General features: G+C 41.4%; 1 protein-coding gene across 1 annotated transcript in view; it reads left to right on the plus strand.

Annotated features, from left to right (window-relative positions):
- The window catches only part of jup.L (junction plakoglobin L homeolog), a 33610-nt gene extending 23166 nt beyond the window's left edge, over positions 1-10444 (plus strand). Inside the window, exons 6-15 of the mRNA XM_041576509.1 lie at positions 124-268; positions 1114-1217; positions 4218-4556; positions 4807-4962; positions 5102-5221; positions 7124-7274; positions 7550-7671; positions 7823-7856; positions 8778-8935; positions 9864-10444. Coding sequence (XP_041432443.1) covers positions 124-268; positions 1114-1217; positions 4218-4556; positions 4807-4962; positions 5102-5221; positions 7124-7274; positions 7550-7671; positions 7823-7856; positions 8778-8920 — 1314 coding nt within the window. The 3' untranslated portion in view covers positions 8921-8935; positions 9864-10444. The remainder of the gene's footprint in view (positions 1-123; positions 269-1113; positions 1218-4217; positions 4557-4806; positions 4963-5101; positions 5222-7123; positions 7275-7549; positions 7672-7822; positions 7857-8777; positions 8936-9863) is intronic.
- The last annotated feature ends 12704 nt before the right edge of the window (positions 10445-23148 follow it).

The following is a 23148-nucleotide window of genomic DNA, read 5'->3' on the forward strand; positions in this document are numbered from 1 at the left end:
TAGCCTGATGGCCAAATAGAGTGACGTAGCCCAATCTGATGTATCCCTTGGTTTACTAAATTGGGCAAAGATCTTGTTTGATGACATGACCAAATAAGTGGATATTCCTTTTTGTCTTTACAGCTAATTATATTGGCAAATGGAGGCCCGCAAGCATTGGTTCAGATCATGAGGAACTACAATTACGAGAAGCTTCTGTGGACCACTAGCCGAGTGCTAAAAGTATTATCTGTGTGTCCCAGCAATAAACCAGCCATTGTGGAAGCTGGTAAGTAAAATTAGTCTTCCATTGACTTCCCCCTTCAGTTTCAGTTTTTATCAATAGTCATTCTGTGTTCCTCAATGCACATTTCTTTGTATTGCACTTCTGCTCCCTTGCTCTTCTACTGCGTGTCATTTGTCATTATCATCAACTCTAGACTGAGGAAACATTTCCTCAGTTGGTTAGTTAGAATAGCTGAGCATATTACCTGCAGAAAATAGAGCACATATCTTTGCTCCATTTGGAGCATGTACTGTCCATGGCCTGCCAAAGGTTCCATGGAAATGCCACCTCCACCACATCCCGGGTTTTCTGCAGACAGTGAGATGATGGGTGGGTGATTTGGATGTTGCTTCCAGGGTTCTCAGAGTTAGAGCTCATTTTTGAATTCCTGGCAAGTTTTGGAGGTATAAAAACAAATGCCAAAAAAAGAAGTCATCTGGAGGCAGTCCACATGGGGCTAGCAGCCAATCGCAGCACTTTGGTAGCCCCCAGAAACGATTTTCATACTTGTGTGGCTTCCCAAAACTCTCTTCAGTTGAATGCATCTCACTGGTGAGAAATTAGCAGTGCTCCTCTTTTGGTTTCCCATTTATATGAACAAATACATCTGCTGCTATAGGCTGAAATGCTTTTGTTTTACTCCTAAAGCGTTTTCCTTCTTTTACGAGAAATTGTATTCTTTCTTGCGTACAGTGGAACTATGGGTAAGGCTCTGACCAGCCTATACCTTTGCAGTATAAATTTCTTGGGTCTCGTCCTCCTTCTCCGCCTGTGCCCAGCTGTGCCTTTTGTCTGTGCCCATAGCTGCAGCCTATAGCTCTGTGTTTAATCCATTCTCTTGCCTACAGGTGGAATGCAAGCACTGGGGAAACATCTGACCAGCAACAGCCCAAGACTTGTACAGAACTGCCTGTGGACATTAAGGAATCTTTCTGATGTGGCTACGAAACAGGTGGGTTATGGGGAGAGACAAATTTTTGTGGAGCCTGAACATTATTATACCTGCTTATTGGCTACATTTTTAATCAGCCATTCACACAACATACATGTGAGAAGTGAATGCCTACCTTGAGTAATATATTTGTGAGATCTACACTAGAAGGGATTATATAATTAGTTTCATAAATTACACAGTCCAAAAATTGACCTTTTAAGCTCAATTTCTATGCTGCGTGCAGGTCCAAGTGTTCTGCACACCTTGTGTCCTAAACCTCTTTAAGGAACTGGCACATTTTCAGTTTTACATTGTCAGTTGCCCAAAATGTTCCCAATAAATTCTTGTACTAGCATGTACTGAGACACACCCTCGTGAAACTGATGCCATTTATGCTTGCCTTTGCAGCTTACATTCGTTTACTACATAGCTGTATTTATCTGAATCTAGTATTTTTCATGTGAGCTGGAGCTGTGACGTTTATAAAATTGTGTAACAGGAGCAGTTCATTCAGGACAGGGTGCAGATTAGTGGGCTAGCCTAAAATACATTGCTTGGATACATTGGCTGATCTGCGCTCATTTCGAGAGATGTTTTTGGAACAAAAGCACAAGGTGTGGTGAGAGAGGTTGGAAGAATGGAAGGCTGCTTCAGGGAAGGGTGGTGACTGCTGGATAAATACAACCAATACTGGGTTCTCTCTGCTCCCTGCAGCAACTCTGGACTGGCCTTGGGCCATAAGTGTATTGGGCAAAGCCATAAGGTAAGGTGTTTTGCCCATGGGGCATGGTTGCTATGCGCTTGGCATCTTCTTGCACCTGGCTCTCCGTGAACAACCAAAGACCGCAAGACACATCTGTTGCATGTGAAAACTGACACATGTTTAGGCATCCTGGGAATATTGCCCAGCTTTTGTATTGTTATCTCAAACATTAATATTCCATACAATAACTGATACAAGAGTTAGAGACAGTTACAGCTGTCAAGATGGTGCTCTCTGTTTATGAATAGAGGTCTCAAATGAACCCACCTCCCTGTTGTATGTGCAATACAGGTTTCTCCTGGATAACCAAAATCCAAAATCTAGCCAGCTTGGACTATACTGTCAGGGCATGTATGGCACCCCCCAGGGGTAGAGGGTAAACTATCTGGTTATCTTATCCTTGTCTGTCTGCCCAGATTGAAGATGTCCTTTTCCAGTGTGAGGACGTGGCACTGACTGATTGAGAATTCCTAGAAATGTTTGGCAACCGTGTGATTGATTGGCCTGGATAAATGCCTGCTCAGCCCATAAACGTCTTGTATAATGGGACTGTAGCGGCCAGGCTGGGTTGCATTCTTATCAGCAGTCCAATTGCAAATGACTTGTTTTCACAAAAGTCCATTTAACAATAAGATTTAGCCTGAAACAACATATTTGCTGGTTGTGTATAAATGTTGTGGCCTTCCTGTGAGCCAGAGGCCTGTGCGTATCCCTTTCCTGCACCTTCTACTGACTCAGGAAATCCATCTTTCTTCACTTGCTTCAAGTACGGCCATTTATGGGATCTGTGAAAACCCTGAGGACAGAACTTTAGAGACCTGAACTTGTTTTCTGTCTAGCGTTAACAGGGCCAATAACGCATTAAAAAGCTGCATGTGCACCTTGTTGCTTCAGAATGTTGCTGCCAAATGATTATTGTGTATGGGCATGTATGATGTCTATTAAGTATTTTTCTTCCTTTTCGCTTTCATTTGAAATCCTTGAGAGAATAAACCATAAAAGCATGGCTTGTGTAGGGAACATTCCTTCTCTGTGGAGCCTATCAGGGAACATTGTCCAATCCCTATAAAATGGGTGTGTTTTCAATTTTAAAGACAGGTTTCAGAAGAGCTTTCTGAGTGGTAATTAAGGAAAACACAGGCGTGTACAATTACACACACACACACACACACACACCCAAGTGAGAAGGCCTTATGATGACTATTGAGGTTTGTCGTTTAATTACAGGCCACACCTCAGCATTCTGGAAGATCTCTCTGCTCCTAATCCAGCACTTATTAATGTACTTATTACAGTACATTTTATTCACTCACAATGTCCTCCTTCACACATTGCTACTGACTTATTGCAGCAAGGTCTTGGGTACAACACTTAAGGGAGAGAAGTCATAAGTTAGTTTATAAATCTCTAATTAGTACCATCAATTCTCTGTACATGCCAATGAATATTGGCGGGAGGCTAGAGTTGCTGGTCAGTGGGATTTGAGGGGGAAGACCTCATTTCATGGAGGCAATATGCCATGCTTCATGTTTTATATTAAAAACAAATATGGCAAATATAAAAGAGAATTTCCTATGCACAATAAGATTTGCTCCCACTGCAAATGGTCTTCATTTACTCTTTCTCCCTTTCTGCTCTTTCTAAGCCTCATAATGAGTCTGAGCCAAAAGTAGGAGTACACACTCAATAGCCACACAGAGTAAATCAGTGCATAGATTTATTTATAGCTTTATAGCACTACATATTTCAGATCCTTCATCGGGTACACATAATTAAAAAGTATCTTTCACATTACTTCTAGTAAGTACTAGCAAGAATTCCAAGCCGCAGAGCAACTCCCCCTGCTTCCCCACTAAATTTAAAAATGAAGACATAATTATTCTTTATATATAGGGCAGACATATTCTGCAGAATTTTACAGAGATTATACATTCTCGGCAGTCTCTGCACCAGAGGAGATTACTATCTATGGTCCCTACCAGATTCACACACACTAGGGTCAGTTTTATCAGGAGTCAATTAAACTGCCTGTGTGGTTTTGGAGTGTGGGAGAAAACCCACACAGATATGGGAAGAACATACAAACTCCTTTCAGTGTCCTGGCTGGGATTGAACCCAGGAACTCGGCACTGCAAGGAAGTCATAACGCTTAAGTGTTTTTGGTGCTGCGGTCCAGCAAGGTATAACTCTGAGATGCATTAAGAATACCATTCTGCTTATGCTCAGCTCTAACACAGTTTATATTTGACTTGCAGGAAGGCCTGGATAACGTTCTGAAGATCCTGGTGAACCAGCTGAGCTCCGATGATGTAAATGTCCTCACCTGTGCCACCGGCACTTTGTCCAATTTAACCTGCAACAACAGTCGCAACAAGACTCTGGTGACACAGAGCAACGGGGTGGAATCCCTGATTCACACCATACTCCGTGCAAGTGACAAGGACGACATTGCCGAGCCTGCAGTCTGTGCCCTGCGCCACCTCACCAGTCGCCACCAGGATGCCGAGGTGGCACAGAATTCTGTACGACTGCACTACGGCATCCCGGCCATTGTGAAACTTCTCAACCCTCCGTACCAGTGGCCACTGGTCAAGGTACATGTATATGTGTGATCTAGCAGGTTTAAAGAGAGTCCATCTAGTGTATGTGTCTTTGTATGTACCGGGGTATAATCAGCAGCACTGTATAAGGAACAGGGCACTGGCTGGTACTGCCAATGTTAACGAATAAAAGTAACCTGTAGATTTTAGATTCCAAATTCATTGCAGATTTTATAGGAAAAGCATACAAAAAAGATAAATAATCTCAATGTCGGTATGTTTCCTTGAATCTTATCTCTTACAGGCAACTATCGGCTTGATCCGGAACCTGGCCCTGTGTCCAGCCAATCACGCTCCCTTGTATGATGCAGGCGTTATCCCCCGGCTAGTCCAGTTGCTGGTCAAATCTCACCAAGATGCACAGAGGCATGCTGCTTCCGGGGCGCAGCAACCCTACACGGTGAGAATTCCTCCTCTCATCCTTTCTCTTCATTTTCAAAAAAAAGTCCCAGCATGACACCAAGCATTGAACATTGCAAATCCACCGTCCTTTCCCAGATATCCTCTTCATGTTTTTGTTTTGATTTTCTATTCTGTAGGATGGGGTGAAGATGGAAGAGATTGTAGAAGGTTGCACTGGGGCTCTGCATATTCTTGCCAGGGATCCTGTGAATCGCATGGACATCTACAAGCTGAACACCATCCCACTGTTTGTGCAGGTGGGTTCTGTTCATTGTGCATATAGAAAATAGCTCATTGCTAAATATCACCGAGCAGGGACATTGCTTCTGCATGAGGTACATTGCACCGCTTGGCTGCACAAGAGGTACAAAACCTCCTCCAAAACTCCAGTACTGTGCATTTATGGGGCACCTTGGAGGAAGAAAGAAAAGTGCCATTAAACATTTGGTTCCGCTCCTTTAGCGGTGTAATAATAAGGAAGAAATTTATCCCAGTTGGCCTTCTGACTGTGCCAATTTGGGAGAGAGGACAGTCCCACTGCTTTTAAGGGTTTGAATGCTAAATAGTCTCCTTTTATTTGCCTTAATCCTGAAATCTAGAATTTCATAATTAATTAACTAAATGTGGAATCTGTTTTTTTCTTTTTAATTCTCTGGGGTTCTTGCTGTGATCCTGCTTTTGAGATGTACAAATAATAGATGATTCCTGTTGGACAGCAATCATCTAGAAAAAGCTAAAATACCTGAAGAAAACAAATTAAAGTTCTTCTAATGAACAGAACTTTATAACTAAATTCTTTCTCTAAATGCACACAAACAGGGGGTGGGCACACAATGGTTTAAGGGAAGCCAATTTCCTTTCTGAGCTTCTCCCTTGGCTTCCTGCTCTTCAGAACATGATCCTTTCCCTGACCCGCTATTGTTATACAATTGACATTTTATATACATAACATTTAATATGATTTCACTGTAAAGGAAGAGGGTTTAAAACGAATTAGTTTTCACATTTCTTGAGACAGTATGAGAATTTTATGCATAAATAAGATTACAGATGGACCTTCATCACAAGTTTTGAGCCACTTAAGCTTAATTTAATCTTTGCATGCTTTTTTTTTTTTTAAGTTTTTGCATTATTCATAGGGGATCTGTGATTGTGAGAAACAGCCGATAGACTTCTGACTTGGAACTAAAATGATCTGTATAAGCAGAGGTTAATATAACAGAGGATATATCATCCTGATGGCACAGTACCAAGGAGCAGTCAGCTGGAGCTGTAGTGTTCTACCTGCTTTCAGAGTGGTGCTGACTTGTCAGATTTGGATCTCTGTCCCACAGTATTGGCTTCTGCTTGATGAGACTTCCACATACCTGAACCACAGGGCCATGACCCTTTCTATTACCCAAAGTGCAAGAATAATGGGCTCGTCCACTTCCGATGAAATTCAATGTCAGTTATATGCTCGGCATTCCAAACCAAGTGCACACGTGTGACTGTAATGGGAGCCTTTAGGGGGTTGCTGTGTCTCATTAATTAGTCATCAGTGCAGCTAATTGGCTCCATTAACTTGCTTTATATCAGTAGAGTAATGGATTTGACTTTTTATATTTGAAATCAATCTTGTACATCAGGGGATTTCACTTTAGGTTAAGAATTATTTTACATTGTATAATGTTCATATATTCCTTATTGTAAATTGTGTGTATTGTTTCTTGGATTTATTGGCCAAAGATTTCCTTAAAGCACGCCAAACTGTTGGACTGGCCTCTAAGTTGGGGCTCACAGCCTTGATTTAGGGGGCGAAGCCTGAAGGGCAATAAGGGACAGATTGGAGAAGGGTACATTTTTGCTCTCAAAAATACTCCTAAAAGCCCAACTTGGAGTTCAATATTGGGGGTGCACGCTTTTTTTTTAATGTCTTGAGTTATTTTTGGAGCTATGGCTGAACCACCAGTCGTTTCATATGTCCACGACCTTGTTATGAACTGGGGGGACCCTGTCTGATTAGGCTCAGTTGGGGTCTTTAATATCCAACAACCACAGCCTTAAAAGGATACTGCCCATTGGATTATGTCTCTGAATCTTCTATGGAATTACATTGATGACATCATATACTGTACATATAAAGTGTGTTGATATTCAGCTTTTCCTTTCCAATGCAGCTCCTGTATTCCCCTGTGGAGAACATTCAGAGAGTGTCAAGCGGCGTGCTGTGCGAGTTGGCTCAGGATAAAGAAGCAGCAGACACCATTGATGCAGAGGGAGCTTCGGCCCCACTCATGGAGTTGCTGCACTCCCGCAATGAAGGCATAGGTGAGAGTGGAAGCAACACACGGCCTGACAAATGTCCCATGAACATACGGAGGCTCCTGTATGTGTCTATCGTGGATCAAAGGCATGTCCAGTTATGAACCTGCTGTGTGTAGAACATTATTGGACACAATTCTGGTCTAAGCCTTCCTAACTAGCTGGTTGGAAGTGAATAATATAAGTAGCATTAACAGAGCCTCGCCGTATGGTCTGATATTGCGTTTGGGTAGTTTCTGGTGGTAAATTCCGCTTGATTCATTAGTCCATTTCTATTTTAGCCACATATGCTGCTGCTGTTCTTTTCCGCATATCCGAGGACAAAAACGCAGATTACAGGAAACGTGTGTCTGTGGAGCTCACCAACGCCATCTTCCGACAGGACCCTGCCGCCTGGGAAGCAGTAAGTACTTGCTTGGTCCATTCATCGTCAAGATTTCATTATTCCCTTTGATAATTCACTACCCACTTGCTGGATCACATTTCTAAATTCTGCTGACAAAAAGCCAATCTGTTATACATATTACATGGAAGATTGTGTTTTTCATTTTCAGGCGCAGAGCATGAATCTGGATCCTTATCCAGATGGTAAGTGAAATGAACATATTTTGCTGATTTTAAAAAAAAAAAAAACACAAAGGATTTATTAAAATGGCATCTCACACTGAATTGATTGCGTTTCTAAGCACTTGCCGTTCACATTCATTTATTTGTTTTTCCGTTTCAAAGCTATTTAAAGTTTTCATCGGCTGCTAATATAATGATTTTTTTATCAACAGTGCCACCAGCTGGTGAGTTCCTGTAATTGTACAGTTAAAGAGATGTTTAGCTTCAGAAGGAAAACAGAGACTTGTTCCAATGTTGCTTTGCTTAGGAACAACATGGGAAAGGGCACCTGAGGCTTCTATCTCTTTCCTGAGAAGAGCAACATCAGAACACTTTTCTGTTTTCCTTCTGAGGATATATAGCATTGTCTTTGGACTGTACAGAAGGTGGCGCAAAATTCATTATGTTGGCAGTTTATAAAAACTTTAAATAGCTTTGAAACTGAAAAAATGAATGTCAATTGCAAAAGTGCTTAGAAAAGCACCCTAAGCAATTTTACATTCCGTTTTAAAGGTTTGCTCGTCCTTTAAAGTAGGACCCTGAGCAGTGCTTTGGGGCACCCATCTTTTTTTCATGCCTTGCCACTATGTAAGCAGACATGATACAGAAGAGTTAAAGTCGAACCTCCCATTTCAGTGGAATCAGTCTTATTTATCCCTAGGTGGACTATGTTTGCTTACAGGCATCAATCATTACCCCAACCACCAAATCCAATATTTTCTTGGGCACCCGAGTAAATTTTTGGTTATATTTATGTGTTACGTCCCTGTGTGAAGAAACAAGGATGAAAAAAATAAATCATTCCATTAATGATCTCCATTAAAGCTCTGGACTAAGTTAATGGTACTTAATCATTGAATATACATATACAATTGAATCTAATGGTGTTTTCTGGCTGCGCAGAAATGGAAAATTATCGAGCAATGTACCCTGAAGATATCCCATTAGAACCAATGGGAGGAGAGATGGACGTGGAGTACGTAATGGATGGCTACAGCGACCACCCAGGCAGGGGCCCCTATTCTGATAACCACATGATGGCATAAATCCTCTTGCACAAGGTACCAGTTAGTTCTCTGCTGCTCCCTATGACCCATTGCAGGCAACATATTGTATAGGAATTCATTTGTCTTCTTTACTACTAGTGAACCTTTTAAAGGTTATGTATCCTGAGATAAACTCCCACTTGGTGCTGCTTTTCAGTGCCACCTTTTTCTTTGACCCTGTACTTTGTAGCCTGCAAAGAGCAAGGGAGGGAGTCTGAGTTTTATCCAGAAAAAAAGGCCAAAGTTCACTGCCGTGTCAACATTTATATTTAATAGTACATGTAGGCCTTTACAGCAATGTTATTCTCAAGGATTTTAGCAGAAAGCTTTTTCTTCTTCTTCTTCGGTTGCACTGCCTGCTCCACCCAGTGGCAGAATGTAGAATCTACTACTAGAAATATTTGAAAACTACGTTTGAGTTAAATATGATTAATAAAAGTAACTGTAAATAGTGTAACAAATTTATATCTAATTAATTGTCATTATTAAATCCATCGTAGACCCCTAAATGCAGCAAATATATATATATATATATATATATCTATATCTATATCTATATCTATATCTCTATCTATATATCTATCTATATCTATCTATATAGATATATCTATCTATATAGATATATCTATCTATATAGATATATCTATCTATATAGATATATCTATCTATATAGATATATCTATCTATATAGATATAGATATATCTATATATCTATATCTATCTATATATATATATATAGATATATATAGATATATATATTTGCCGGGGCATTCTATCACAGATGATTGGTGCTGGGCCCGTTGTCTGTGGGGGCCCCCAATCTGTTGCCAAGGTAGAATAAACACCTCCCCCTCAGATGTACAACTGTTGCCCCATATCAGTTCTAATAAATCATTATCTGATGAAACAAATGCTGCAATAACTCTTTTCCTTTCCTCCCTAGACATCTACTACAGAGGAATCTTTGAAGACAAAAGTGCCTACAGTGGATCTGCTCCCTCTTCCCCCTCACAGGCCCCTATATTCACTTTTCCAAGAGCTTTTATTTGATAGAATTTGCTTGGGGTGGGATTTTGTAAATGCCCCTCAGCACCAGGGGTCTGGCTTTTAGTAATGCTAAATATTAACCTCCCCAACTCAGCACCTTTTTGAGGTTAATAGAGTTTTGTTTTAAATGTAGGTTTGCCGCATACGAAAGCTTGTGTTGCTCTACTGCCTTCTTTTTCTATAGATTATAAATATATATATTTTTCCTTTTTTTTTTTTAATTTTAATATGGTGCAAAGAATGCTTGTCCTTTTTACATACCATTTTATTTTTTAAATTTGTTTTATCACCCACCATCTACAATCCTTAACATGTTAAGACTAAAAGAAGCCATGCATACAGACACATTTACTGTTGGCCTTTCAGTGGTTGGGCATTCTTTACTGGCTGGTGACCTGCAGACTGATTTCTATTGGATTGTGATCATTTTGTGAAAAAACAAAGAAGAAAATAAAAATCTGTATATTGTTTTCTGTTCATGTGTTGCCTTTGTTTTCTCACAGATACTTTACAATTGCATTTAAAGGAAAATGAAAGCCTTGTAAAGAAATGTGTATTTTATGCAGTAAACTTACTGTACAAGCAGAGCAGTTTAGCCGCCCTATAACCGTAAGGATCCAGGCCTTCAAATTTGTCCACAGAAGCACTCAATCTTGGACCTTGTTAGGGCATCTCTTGAGTGTCAATGACACTGCACATGCTCAGTTGGATCTGGGCTGCTCTAGGGGCCGTTGCAAATCATGTAAACAGGGGTTTTTTGTCCTGGAAGCTGATGCTACAGGGCTGATTTGTAAATTATGATGCAAAATTGATGTGTAACTTGAATCTGAATTACCAACTAGGCTTGTATCATATATATAATATTCTAGTCAGTCCAACCAGTCAGTGGACAGAACTAAATGGGAAGAAGTAAATAATTACTAGATTCAACTCAGAATATCACTGTCTACACATTATTCAAAAAGATGTTGTTCACCAATTTAGTTGATGAATTCCTGTGGAGTGTGATTTAACCCGTTCCTTGCTTTGGTTACCCTTACTGCACATATCTAATGCTTTTCCAATAGGTAATGGCTGAGCCTAATGTATAGGTGTACTTTCAAAATGGGCCGCTAGGAGGCAAAAGGGAATCACAAAGAAACTTAGGGAATTCAGCGATATAAAACCGAAAGTATGAACACCTTAAACATTGTAATGTTTAATAAATTCGATTCTTTTTTGGCGAATAAATATGATTTTGAAAAAGTACCAGCATAAGTAAATATATTTAATTCTATTTGTGTATCTGTCTACACAAATTAGGGAGCTCTGGTGGGCCAGTAGTAACAGATCTTTACGTCAATGCCATAGGAGTGCAGTGGTATTTGTGTCATTCTTTACAGTTTAGAAACCTTAAGCTACACAAAGGTACTTACAGCAGTGATGGCATGGGGAGGTTTCAGATGCCCCTGGCCATTCTCCAAAACCCACTTCTATACAAGTAGAAAATCTTTCCCTTTCATCTTCCTAAACATTTCTAAATATTGCTTTTTATGGGCCCAATAAAATATTGTAAAGTTGCTCAGAATTACACAATGCCGGGAGTGAATTCACTTAACTGTGCAAGGTCCCTATCCTACAGCTTGTTTTCTACTATTGCTACATACTGTATAGTGCAAACTAGAACAGCAGCATTATCTTTATGGAGCAGCACATGCTTTCTATTATCCGCCATTACATAGAATCCCCAATGAGTGGCAAAGCAGTTCTGAATATAGAAATTCATTTCAGTCCCAAAATAAATGTGATGCTTTTTCCACTGACTATTTCATATTTCAGTCAATATCAGTTCATTCTCTGCATCTTTCAGAGTGGCTTTTTGTTCAGCATGCAGCTGGGTACATGTGCTCCCCCAAACATCTGTCACTGAGATGGGTGCTTGTGGGGTGCTTTTACCTAAGGGATGGCATTTGCAGCTCACCAGATACAAGTGTTCTTGCACGCCTATAATAAAAGCCTTTGCCAATCATTTTAATGGCACACAAATAGCTGCTGTATATATTGGCTCATACAGCTCTCCCATGATAGGCCACACTTTGGCTTTGCTGGGTGCACAAGGTCCAGTTTAGAGGCCACCATCTTTCCACCCTAAGTATATAGCATGTCGAACTTGAAGTAGGCACGAACAAATACCATTATATTTTTGAAACCCACGCAAAGATATACTCTAAATATACCTAAATATACTCAAAGACACATTTCTGGTAGCTGGTGCCCTCTACCCTTGACCACTTCCATTCCAAGCAGCCAACAAGATATATTGTAAGCTGAATTTGCAGCGAACACTACTTGGTGTCTACTTATGAATAATGTATTCGTCTGGTCTGGTTAATATAGGAACACTACAGAAGACCTTGAGGATCTCCATTTTGGTCTAAGCACTGACAAGCGTAACCTTTTACATAATGAACCCCTTTTTTAGTCAGTTTTTTTTTTTATCTGTGCACCGCCTAACCTTTCAGCACTCCCACTCCTATAAACATTTCTCCAATTTAATTTCCATGTAAGTAAATGTATAGTTTGCAGCGATTATTTTACCTCTGCATATCTGCAGTTGTACATAGGAGCAGCCACGTTCTGTACTGGAACTAGAAATATATGGGCCCCTCCACACAATCATTTTGTACATATATTCAATCCATAAACTGATCCATGAATGAAGGATAGTAACCCTAAACTACTTATGTAATATGTACCACAAATAAACCATGTGCCAGCACTTCACTACTGAAGCAGCTACACCTTAATCACTAAATATGTTCTGGAAACAAAACCGTTGCCCTTTATGAACCGTTTATAAAGTGTCACTGAGCCTTTTAAATATTGCTCATATGACATATTGTCCAGGAAACCAATTTCACTTTGTCTTATTTCCTTCTGCTGGAATCTCCCAACAAGGAAGCAAACAGGGTTGCCACTTATTCCAGATTTTACTGGTGTGGGGGATAAAAAATGATGCTTCATGCCAATCTTATAAATAAAGAAGAAAGATAAAAGTATGGGAAGGCCAGAAAAGGTGGAAACTCTATGTGCAAAGGATAACACCTACCCTTAGCAACATTATTTTATAGTCATGACACAATAAACACAGATATGTACTAAAGCAGTACCTGGATAAAATTAGTAAAACATTAAAAGAAATCTTTGTTAACATGCAAATTATGGATTTGCATTACAGGAACTGGCTGCTTAAAGGAGAAGGAAAGGCACTCTTTACTTGGGGGTGCCAAAAGTTAGGAACCCCCAAGTGATTGCATCTACTTACCTGACACCCCAGGCCAGTACTCCTATCAGCAGAAAACTGCACTGGGGGTTATTCCAGTGAGCACCAAGAAGTGATTGGCTTCCGGCTTCTTCTTTCTTTTCGCGGGAGCACATGGGCAGTAGAGTGAAAAGTGGAACAAAGAAGTCGATATTTCGTTCTACTGCGCACGCATCTACCCCGGGAAATTTGAAGAAAGAAGAAGGAGGAAGATGGTGCTCGCTGGAAGTGATGCTCGCTGGAAGAATACCCAGAGTGGTGCTGTTTTCTGCTGATAGGAGCATTGGCCCGGGATGTGAGGTAAGTAGATACAATCACTTTGGGTGCCTAACTTTTGGCACCCCTAATTAAAAATGCCTTTCCTTCTCCTTTAATCCTTGGAGGGCATCCTCACAGTGATACAACTGTCCATAAATATTGGTCATTGGTGATGTTAGTAATACTGAGCTTGTCCCAATACCCCAATATTAACAACAAGGCCTGAAAGAGAAGCATAAGAATGGCCCTGCTGTACTGCGCTGTGGAATATGGTGGTGCTTTATAAATATAGCAGAACCCGAGTGGTATATTGTATAGGTATGAAGGGGATACATCTGTGTGAGTATTGTAGAAATAAATCAGATCATGTCATACCTCAGGACTGAGCGCAAGCCTTGGGGTTGTATGTGTCCATCTTGCAGCCGATGGTCTGATTGTAGAGGCTGTTGTCTGGTTCTGTAAATACCTTCTGGGTTTCCACAATCTGAAAGCAGTACAAAAACATTCTTATTATTATCATGTGACCCCAATAGTTTATGACAAGGGGTTGTTGCACTTAAATACAACTTTACTCTCAGTCGGCTCTGGCACTCGGTACATTTTGGTGAAAACATTCAGGGGTCAATGGAGGGTAAAGAAAGGGAGTGAAAGCTACCCTATATAATGTGTACCCCACTAGTGCTCTTGTGTGGAAAAAACATGTGAAACTGGGCAGCTTCTCTATGTTGTTGGTTGGCTACACTGCTGCGGAATAAACCCACAATGCTCACCACTTGGGGTCTTCCTGGATAAGGGGTCATTCTGTAATTTGGAACACTAGACTAAGTCTGCTAAGAATCATTTAAACCTTATTTATCAAAATCTGAGTTTTTCTATTTAAATAAAAAAAAAAGTCAGGCGAAGCTGGAAACCACGATTGGACCATATATATTATTAAAAAAGCCAGATTTAATTGGATTGGGGACAAACTTGATCAAATCAAGTGAAAAACCAAATCTTATGATTTTTTTTCGGAATCGCTTGATTTTTTTTGGGGCGTTTTCCCTGAGAAGCCTCAGATCAGTTTTACAAATGTGAATGATGTGATGACAATGGAGTGTCTTTTTCCTGGATAAGAGGTTTGTGGATAATGGATCCCTAGATGCCTACATGTATTCTCAGTAACAAACAAGGGAAAGTTGTGCTCACCACTAATTATTAAAACCATTAGGCGGGGGGTGCAATGAGGCTGTGACCACAAAATACATAGAGACAAATACAAGAGTCCTCTGCACTCAACCCATTATCAATATATTTAAGGCAGAGACATTTTGTGCTACTGCTACTGAAAAATGCCTTACCCTTTAAACTACTTTGAAAGCAGTGAGTAAGTTGCAGGTAAAACTTAGTCCCTTTGTAAAATGTATAATGAAGCAATTGAATTTAATGGAACAGATGAAAATTAAGTGTAGGACTGGCCAGATATGGGATGAGTTTATTATTAAATATATTGCAATATATGGACAAACAATCCCTGTTTAAAGGGTAAGTCATATTCAGTAGCAGTAGCAAAAAATGTCTCTGTCTTAAATATATGGATAATGGGTTGAGTGCATTGGACTCTTGTATTCATACCTACCAACATTTTGGAAGTAAAAAGAGGGACAAAATTTTTTTTTTGACCACACCCTTTATGTGACCACACCCCCTAATTACCATGTTCATTTTACAAAATTTGTCAGGTTATAAAAGTTTGAAAATACTTCTCCTTATCTAAACTGTGTTTTTGTGTCTCAAAATTGTTACAAAGTATCTTATTTGCACCTGTTAGCTGTTCTGGACTCTCTGCTAAAAGCCAATTAAGTTAGAAACGTTGTTTCTTTTTCTGGCTGTTCAGTGCAGAGAAACTCGGGACTTTCCAGTACAAACGAGGGACTGCAGGTTGAGCTGTCAAAAGAGGGACTGTCCCTCCGAAAACGGGACAGTTGGGAGGTATGAATTACATGTATTCTCAGCACAGCAGAACTATAACTCTCAGCAGACGTAGAAGTAGCAGCTGCCTGTGTGTCTGTGAGGAGGTAAATGTGTTATTAGGCTGCAGAGCTCGCACTCTATTAGTGCCACACACACACACGGCAGGGAAGTAAAAGTCCATTTAGCTCAGGAAACAAAAGCTTCAGCCCGAGCTCTGCTTTAAGACTAAAGTGACTGAATTACCACAGAGAGGCCTGTCGGCCATTATTATTCTTATCATCCCGTGACGAGGAGGAGGAGGAGGAGGAGGAGGCGTAAGTAAAAGCGCGGGCTGCTCCCACTTTATCACTTCAGTAAAAGTTCGGGAAGTTGCGAGGGACAATGACATCCCGTCACTCGGCTTCACCGTGTTGGGAAGCAGCAAAAGAAACGAGTATGGCCACGCCCTTCCCACCTCGCTTATGGGAGTTGTAGTTGTTCGGGAGGTCTCGCACAATGAGCCTTGTACGCCGCAGGACTACGTTTCCCAGGTTGCACCTCGGCCAGTCCCAGCCCTATACCTGCCAGGAGAGTTCATACACTCCGCTGACAGTGAAGGTTGTTGGTTACAGTAGAAGACAAAGAAGAGCCGGAGACAGCCTCACTCACTTCCTTCTACTGGGACTCTGACAGCTCCGCGGCACCGGCACAGGTGAGTTCCCTGGCCATTTATTTAGCCTCACATCATGTCAATATGATCAGCTGCTGCATCACAATGACTGTCAGCTCTGTGGCCAACAAGATACATTTTAGTATGTTCTACAATGGCTAATTGTAAGCAACTTTTCAATTGGTCTTCATTATTTTCTATATTATAGTTTTTACAAGTATTTGATTTCTTCTACTGACTGTTACCAGCTTTCCAATGGGGGTCACCGACCCCATCTTAAAAACAAAATGCTCTGTAAGGCTACACATGTATTTTTATTGCTCGTCGTTCTATTCAGGCCTCTCCTATTCATATTCAAATTAATACATGGTTGCTAGGGGGATCTGGACCCTAGCAACGAGACTGCTGTATTTGCAAACTGGAAAAACTGCTGAATAAAAAGCGAAATAAGTCAAAAACGGCAATTGATAAAAAATGAAAACCAATTGCAAACTGTCTCAGAATATCAGTCTCTCCATCATACTGACAGTTAATTTAAAGAGGAACAACCCCTTTAACTGTTTCACAGCCGGGGCTTTGTTGGCTAACAGGGACAATGCACTAACATTTATTAGTTATTATTGCTATAGAGTAAATTCTTCCCTTAAACATTCAAGTTTAAGAATTAAGAGGACGCAAGGGTACAGCCTGCACCGTACAGCTTACAATCTAAACTCCATGGAAATGATAAATTCGGACAATATATATAAATATGCCTTTATGACCGGAGGGGCAGAGAGTTCCGTTCCGTGGAGACTCTCACTAATTGGCTGCCTCCTACTAGAGGGTTAAAATCCATTAGTAACAATCTGCCCCTTCTGATTTGTTCTGCCCTTAATTCTTACTGGAAACCGTAAAAGGAAATGGACGCGACGGGGATGTTTTGGGGCTTTATAAATAAAAACAATACATTTCGTTTACATTCAACATAAAAGAATGACATTAGTGCGGAAGAGTCGGAATTTCCAATTTGGTATTTGGATTCTTTTTGTATTTTCCTTGTATACACATGCCTGAAAAAAGACAAACGACCATTGAGTTCAACCTTTTTACTCTATTTAAAACTGCCAGTTAATTACTTAAAGGGATACTGACACCAAAACACAGACCCTGAATTACTTAAAGGGATACTGATTAGTGATGTGCGGGCCGGCTGATACCTGCAGGTTTACCCATGGGTCGGGGGGGGGTTCAGGCTGACCTCGCACCCCCCTTTCCGGGAGCGACCTTGCACCTTCCAAGTGCCGGCTTCTGACTTCCGCATTGAACTTTTATAGACGCCCGCCCCTTTTGTGACATCATTGGTGGGTCTATAAAATGTCGGCAGTTTCGACCAAACTGGCCAACTATGTGGGTATTGATACTGGGTTGGGGGATTGTTTTGACCATTGCTGCAACTCCTCTTCACTACCTACAGGTTGTTCTATTCAGGCCGTTGGTCTAAACCAGGGGTCCCCAAGCTTTTTTACCCGTGAGCCACATCGAAATGTAAAAAGAGGTGGGAAGCATGAAAAAAGTTCCTGGGGTGCCAAATAAGGGCTGTGATTGGCTATTTGGTAGCCCCTATGTGGACTGGCAGCCTACTGGAGACTCTACTTGGCACTATACTTACTTTTTATGCAATTAAAACTTGCTTCCAAGCCTGGAATTGAAAAATAAGCTCCTGCTTTGAGGACCCTGAGAGCAACATCCAAGGGTTGAGGAGCAACATGTTTCTCATGAGCTACTGGTTGGAGATCACTGATCTAAACTAATGGAACATGTGTATGACTATTCATGGGGTGGCCAACTGTCCTTTCTGCAGGCCGATTGGTTGGATGCTGTAGATAAGCTTATAGCTAACTTGACACCTTGCAATCAGATTGGTCAACTCAATCTACAGATTAAATGTACAGATGCCACATGAATCCCCTTACACACAGGCAAATGATTGGAACAGCATGATGTAAAGAGGACTTGTAGCTCCTCCTCACTTCCTTTCAGCCCTTCCTTGGTCTTCTTGAGGAGAAGGTGTCTTCAAAGGAATTCCAGTTGGGTTCAGGTCAAGCCTGAGTGACGTTTATAAGAATGCTGTGAGTGAAGTTGTGCTTTACCAACGAGAGCACTGGGTTAACTATGTATAAAGACAAGTTTGAGAAGCACCCCAACATCTCATCTGTTTTCTGTCTTAGCAGAGGCAAATGTGAGAGTCCTAGGTTCTATTGAGGGAGCTTTATGCTTGTCTCTTTTAGACGTTAGTCTTTTTACCCACCAGCAAACGGAGCTGCTCCCTGGGAGACTCTGCAGAGCGATATATATGTTGGGAAATCGGGGTTGATAATATTTACTTCAGGCCAGATAAGAGACCGTATCATTGGTAGATATGCTTCTCCTTTATTACCCAGGCTTAGAGCTTTTCCATAAGCCAAAGCAGAAATACTGTCTTCTGTGCACAAAATAGACACTTGTTTTTTTTAAATGACATTTTACAGTAAAACCTGTCCCCAGTCTGTTGTATGATGGGTAACTGGTCCATTTGACTAACCAGCACCAGTATGCACATAGACCAACCAAAAATACATGGGCATGGATAAGTAAACTCCAGTTTTTATATGGCCTTTCCACCCATTGAGGCCGGGTAAGAAAGAATAGATCCACCAGTGGGACATTTTACCTTCTCAAAACTAGAGACAAAGCAGTAAAAGTCAATTAACCTTCAGCAAAAGCCTCTCTGTGAATGAGACAAAAGAATGAAAAAGAAGTGAGTTTCTTGTAAAGAACATGAGCCTCGGGGTTATGAGCTGCACTGGGAGTTTTCTACCCTCTCCAAATGTACATTCTGTCTTATTTCCAATCCCACCCAATTAAGCTTCAGTCACGGTTTTTGGGTGTATCACATTGTGTACTTAGAAGTTGTTGTATATTCTGTATAAGAGCAACGTTCTGCCATGTCATGGTGACTGCACGGCCTGTTACACTCAACCCTGACTTTGACTTGCAGCAACATCTCAGCTATCGGGGGTAAAGAACGAGGATTTTCCTGCAGGTTTCTGGTGTGTCAGGTGTCAGGGCTGTTCTCTGAAGGCCTTCAGGGGGTTGTTTAATGAACCCCAACTTGATAGATAATCCAGCCTTTGTACTGAAGCAGAGCTGCCATGTTGAATAGTTGAATAGCTCTGTCTGGCAATGCCGTTAGGGGTATGAACAGACATTGGCTAAAAGATCAAGTTGATATACCAGTTATTTCTATGGAGTGCACCGTGTTTCATTGAAGCAGATGTCCTGCCTTTTATCAGTGTGAGTGTTGCAGTTCTCATTTGTTGGCTAAACAAAGCCCCACCTTGTGTGTTGTGCTCAGAGAATCCAATTAGACATATCCATGGAAAATGAAACTCATAGAATATCAGTATTGGAGGGGCATTACCCCAACACCTGTGCTCTTTAAATACCTTATCCTCAGCCTGTTTGTGGAATAAAGGTATAAGAAAAGAGTCCTGGACTTGCTTTACTCATAATACAGATAAAGAAACAAGGAGTGAGAGCAAAGGACTAAAATGACTCACTCAAGTTCATTTAGATATAAAGCATTGCAGGAATCCTTCCTTTTTCTCACCTCCCTATTATGGGGTATATGGGACATTTGCTGTTAATTCAGCATCCGGTGATTTAGTATGAAGGACTCGGAGGTGGCTAAAGACTGCTCAGGTGTGTGCCCATACAGGCAGGTGTGCTGGGGAACACCTACGCCCATGAATCATCCAGACTGGCATCAGTAGCAATGCCCGGGCATCTTCCACACTCTTCAACTGCTCAGTCATCGCATCAGTGAATCCAAACGGTAACTGGATTCTTCTGAAATGGGAGCAATTAAGTGTCTGATGAATAAAGAACTTCAATTGACCAACAAGTTGCTGCCTGCTAGGCGTTTGCAGTAAAACCGCATGTTATACGCTGAATGCAATGGAATATTTTTTTGCTTTTGCTTTAAAGGAGAACTAAGGGCAGTCGAAGGATTAGGTTATTATTATTCTGTAGGGCACTGGCGGGCGGGCAGCAAGAAGCTCCATGTATAATACACAGGGGTGCCTAGAGGTGGTGCCACCCAATGTTGGGGGAGATTCAGTGTGTGTTTGTAAATTCCTCTTCTTTGTCATCATGACATTCACTGGTCATCCTCGAGTGTCAGCTTTGTTGACAAGGCACCTTCCTGTAGTGAGGGATTATCTGCTCTCTCACTATGGGACACTCACATGATGTAAACATATACCCCTCTGCTTAAAGATTCCAACGGACGGCTGTATCACTCTATGGAGCCCTGTCCTAAACGCCTGCCCTATTTCAGTTGGTAAAGAGGGGTCTGCGTGGCACCCACCATCACTGCCATATTTTGGGGCTTTCTGGATAATGGGTTAACAAAACAATAACAGATCCCGCCCACCCGTTGTTTCAGTTGTCATTGTGTGTGTTAATATGTTAATATGGCTCCAGGCAAAGAAAAACAAGTGAGTTTAAAGGCAATGTAAACCCAAAACTAACATTTTTCCCAATAAAAGAAAACAACTGACCGATATACATTGACTCATTAATGGACAATGGTTTTAAGTTTATCGGTAGATGTAAATGCAACTGAATATAGTGTTTTTTTTCCCCTTTATCCCTGCTCTGGATTCATAACTGTCAGTACTCGTTCCCCTTTGTACCCGCCCTTCCCATCACAGTCCAACTTTTTTACTCATTCCAGGAGTTGCTGAGATTCCCGGAGCTCCTTAGGGCTGGTCGCAGGCAGAGAGGGAGAGGCCGGGACACAAGGGAGAGGAATTACAGGGCCCCGGGGGCAGAGGAGGAGGAGGAGGAGGAGGGCTGCTACGGAGAGAGACGTCCAGTTCATCACAGTTCATCAGACAGGAACGGTAAGTCTGCTTAAACCTCACACGTTTCATGCTTTCTCTCTCCATGATAAAGAAGTACAGCACTGAACTAGTTATTGTGATACCTTCAGTTTGTTTAGCAGGATACCTGTCCCCCAAACACAGCCTTCAACTCCCATAATTCCCCATCAGCCAACCTGGAGGGCAGTGTTAAGAGTCTGGGGGTGAAACAGCAGAAGGGCCCAATGTTGGATGTATATTCCTGGCACCATGTGCTTGTTTCATTGCTACCAGCCCAAATCATCCAGATCATAATACACAGTACTGCCCATATAGCCAGCCCTCCAGCCCTTCTTAATTCTACTCTCTCTATACAGCTGTATACATGCAGTCTATACCTATGTTTTATATTAACAGCTTTATTGTAGAATACCCTCAGACTTTTCCATTGCCATTGTATCCCTATTTCCCCATAGTCTATAGATCAGGGATCCCCAATCCCCCGTGAGCCACATTCAAATGTAAAAAGAGTTGGGGAGCAACACAAGCATGAAAAAGTCCTTTGAGGTGCCAAATAAGGGCTGTGATTGGCTATTTGGTAGCCCCAATGTAGACTAGCAGCCTACTGGAGACTCTACTTGGCACTGTACTTACTTTTTATGCAATTAAAACCTGCTTTCAAGCCTGGAATTTGAAAATAAGCCCCTGCTTTGAGGACCCTGAGAGCAACATCCAAGGGGTTGGGGAACAACATGTTACTCATGAGCTACTGGTTGGGGATCACTGCTCTAGATAATAGTTTTCTATTGATTTTCAATACCTTAAAAACACATCTCATCACGCTGCACATTTGTACCTTCTCTTTTCCAAGTAAAATCTATTGGATCAATATTCCCTGCACTCGTTTGCTGGGTAATCTCATTATGTCAACTTTAATACCCCAGAACTCCTATGACTCTTATTACTTTCATTCCCCCTTCATAAAACCCTCAGAATAAAGTAAGTCCGTTACCCCCTTGAATTAGATTTGTGTCTACATCGTATAAGTGACAGCCCTGTACTTACCAGACATATACTAAGAACAAAACTGAAATAATCCATATTGTGAGGGTTGATCTGTGAGTTTGTAGGGGTTACAGCTGTTCACAGGTTCATCCTTTTTTTCTACCACTTCCCGGGATTTTCTCGTACACTTAGTAAGGGGTGACTTTATTTTCGGGCCATTGAGACTGAGACATTAATCTGGATTTTGGGTTGTGCCCAGGGGTGTACAGAGGCGGCAGACCCTGCGGTTGCAGAGAGGTCCCTGGAGGTATAGGGGCCCCATGAGGCCCTAATTAAATGTAAAAAAAAACAGGACAACCTGTGGATATGTTGGGGGCCCTAAAATGAATTTGCTGTGTGGCCGAGTAAAATCTAGTTACACCACTTCTTGTACATAGTGGAAGAGGTTTAGCTGTCAGTTTTTGCACATTCCATGTTTATTTTATTAATGTTTTGAACTGACTGGCACTTGCAGACATGAAAGGGTTAAGTTTGGTTGCTGGGGCAGGACTCTAACTGTCACATCCCGTGCCCATAAATGATGTGGGTTCCACCGGAGACTCTATTTAATAGGGACGTGCTCTGAATCCTCTGCGCATTATTATTATTGCTGCACGGTCTTTTCATGCTGAGGGGATGGGGAGAGGAGGAGACATTGGGAAACGTTATTGTGCATTGCAAATCTAACCAATTACATGTATTATTACATTATTCTATGTATTAAAGCTTAATAACTAGGCATGACTGGTGGTTTGTAAGGGAGTGCTTAGATGTAGAGCAGTGTGGCAGCTCCTGTTTGTATGACTGATTGACTAAATAGACTAAACTTATATATAAATATAGAATTGCTCAAATAACACGAGCCCCTCTAACCTACCCGTGAGACTCAGATTAGTGTCCCGGGATTGAGAGGCTGTGCCAGGCTGGATGTGGGTGAGTAATGGTGTCTAGGAAAGGCTTCTGCTGTATCAGACCAAACTTTTTCCCACTATCCCTTTCCTTATTGTCCCATTGCATTGTGGAGCTCAGTATGCTCGGCTCAGTGTTCCAGACTCAGTATGCCCGACTCAATATGCCCAACTCAGTATGC

Source organism: Xenopus laevis, chromosome 9_10L (genome assembly GCF_017654675.1).
Source record: "Xenopus laevis strain J_2021 chromosome 9_10L, Xenopus_laevis_v10.1, whole genome shotgun sequence".
Lineage (NCBI taxonomy): Eukaryota > Metazoa > Chordata > Amphibia > Anura > Pipidae > Xenopus > Xenopus laevis.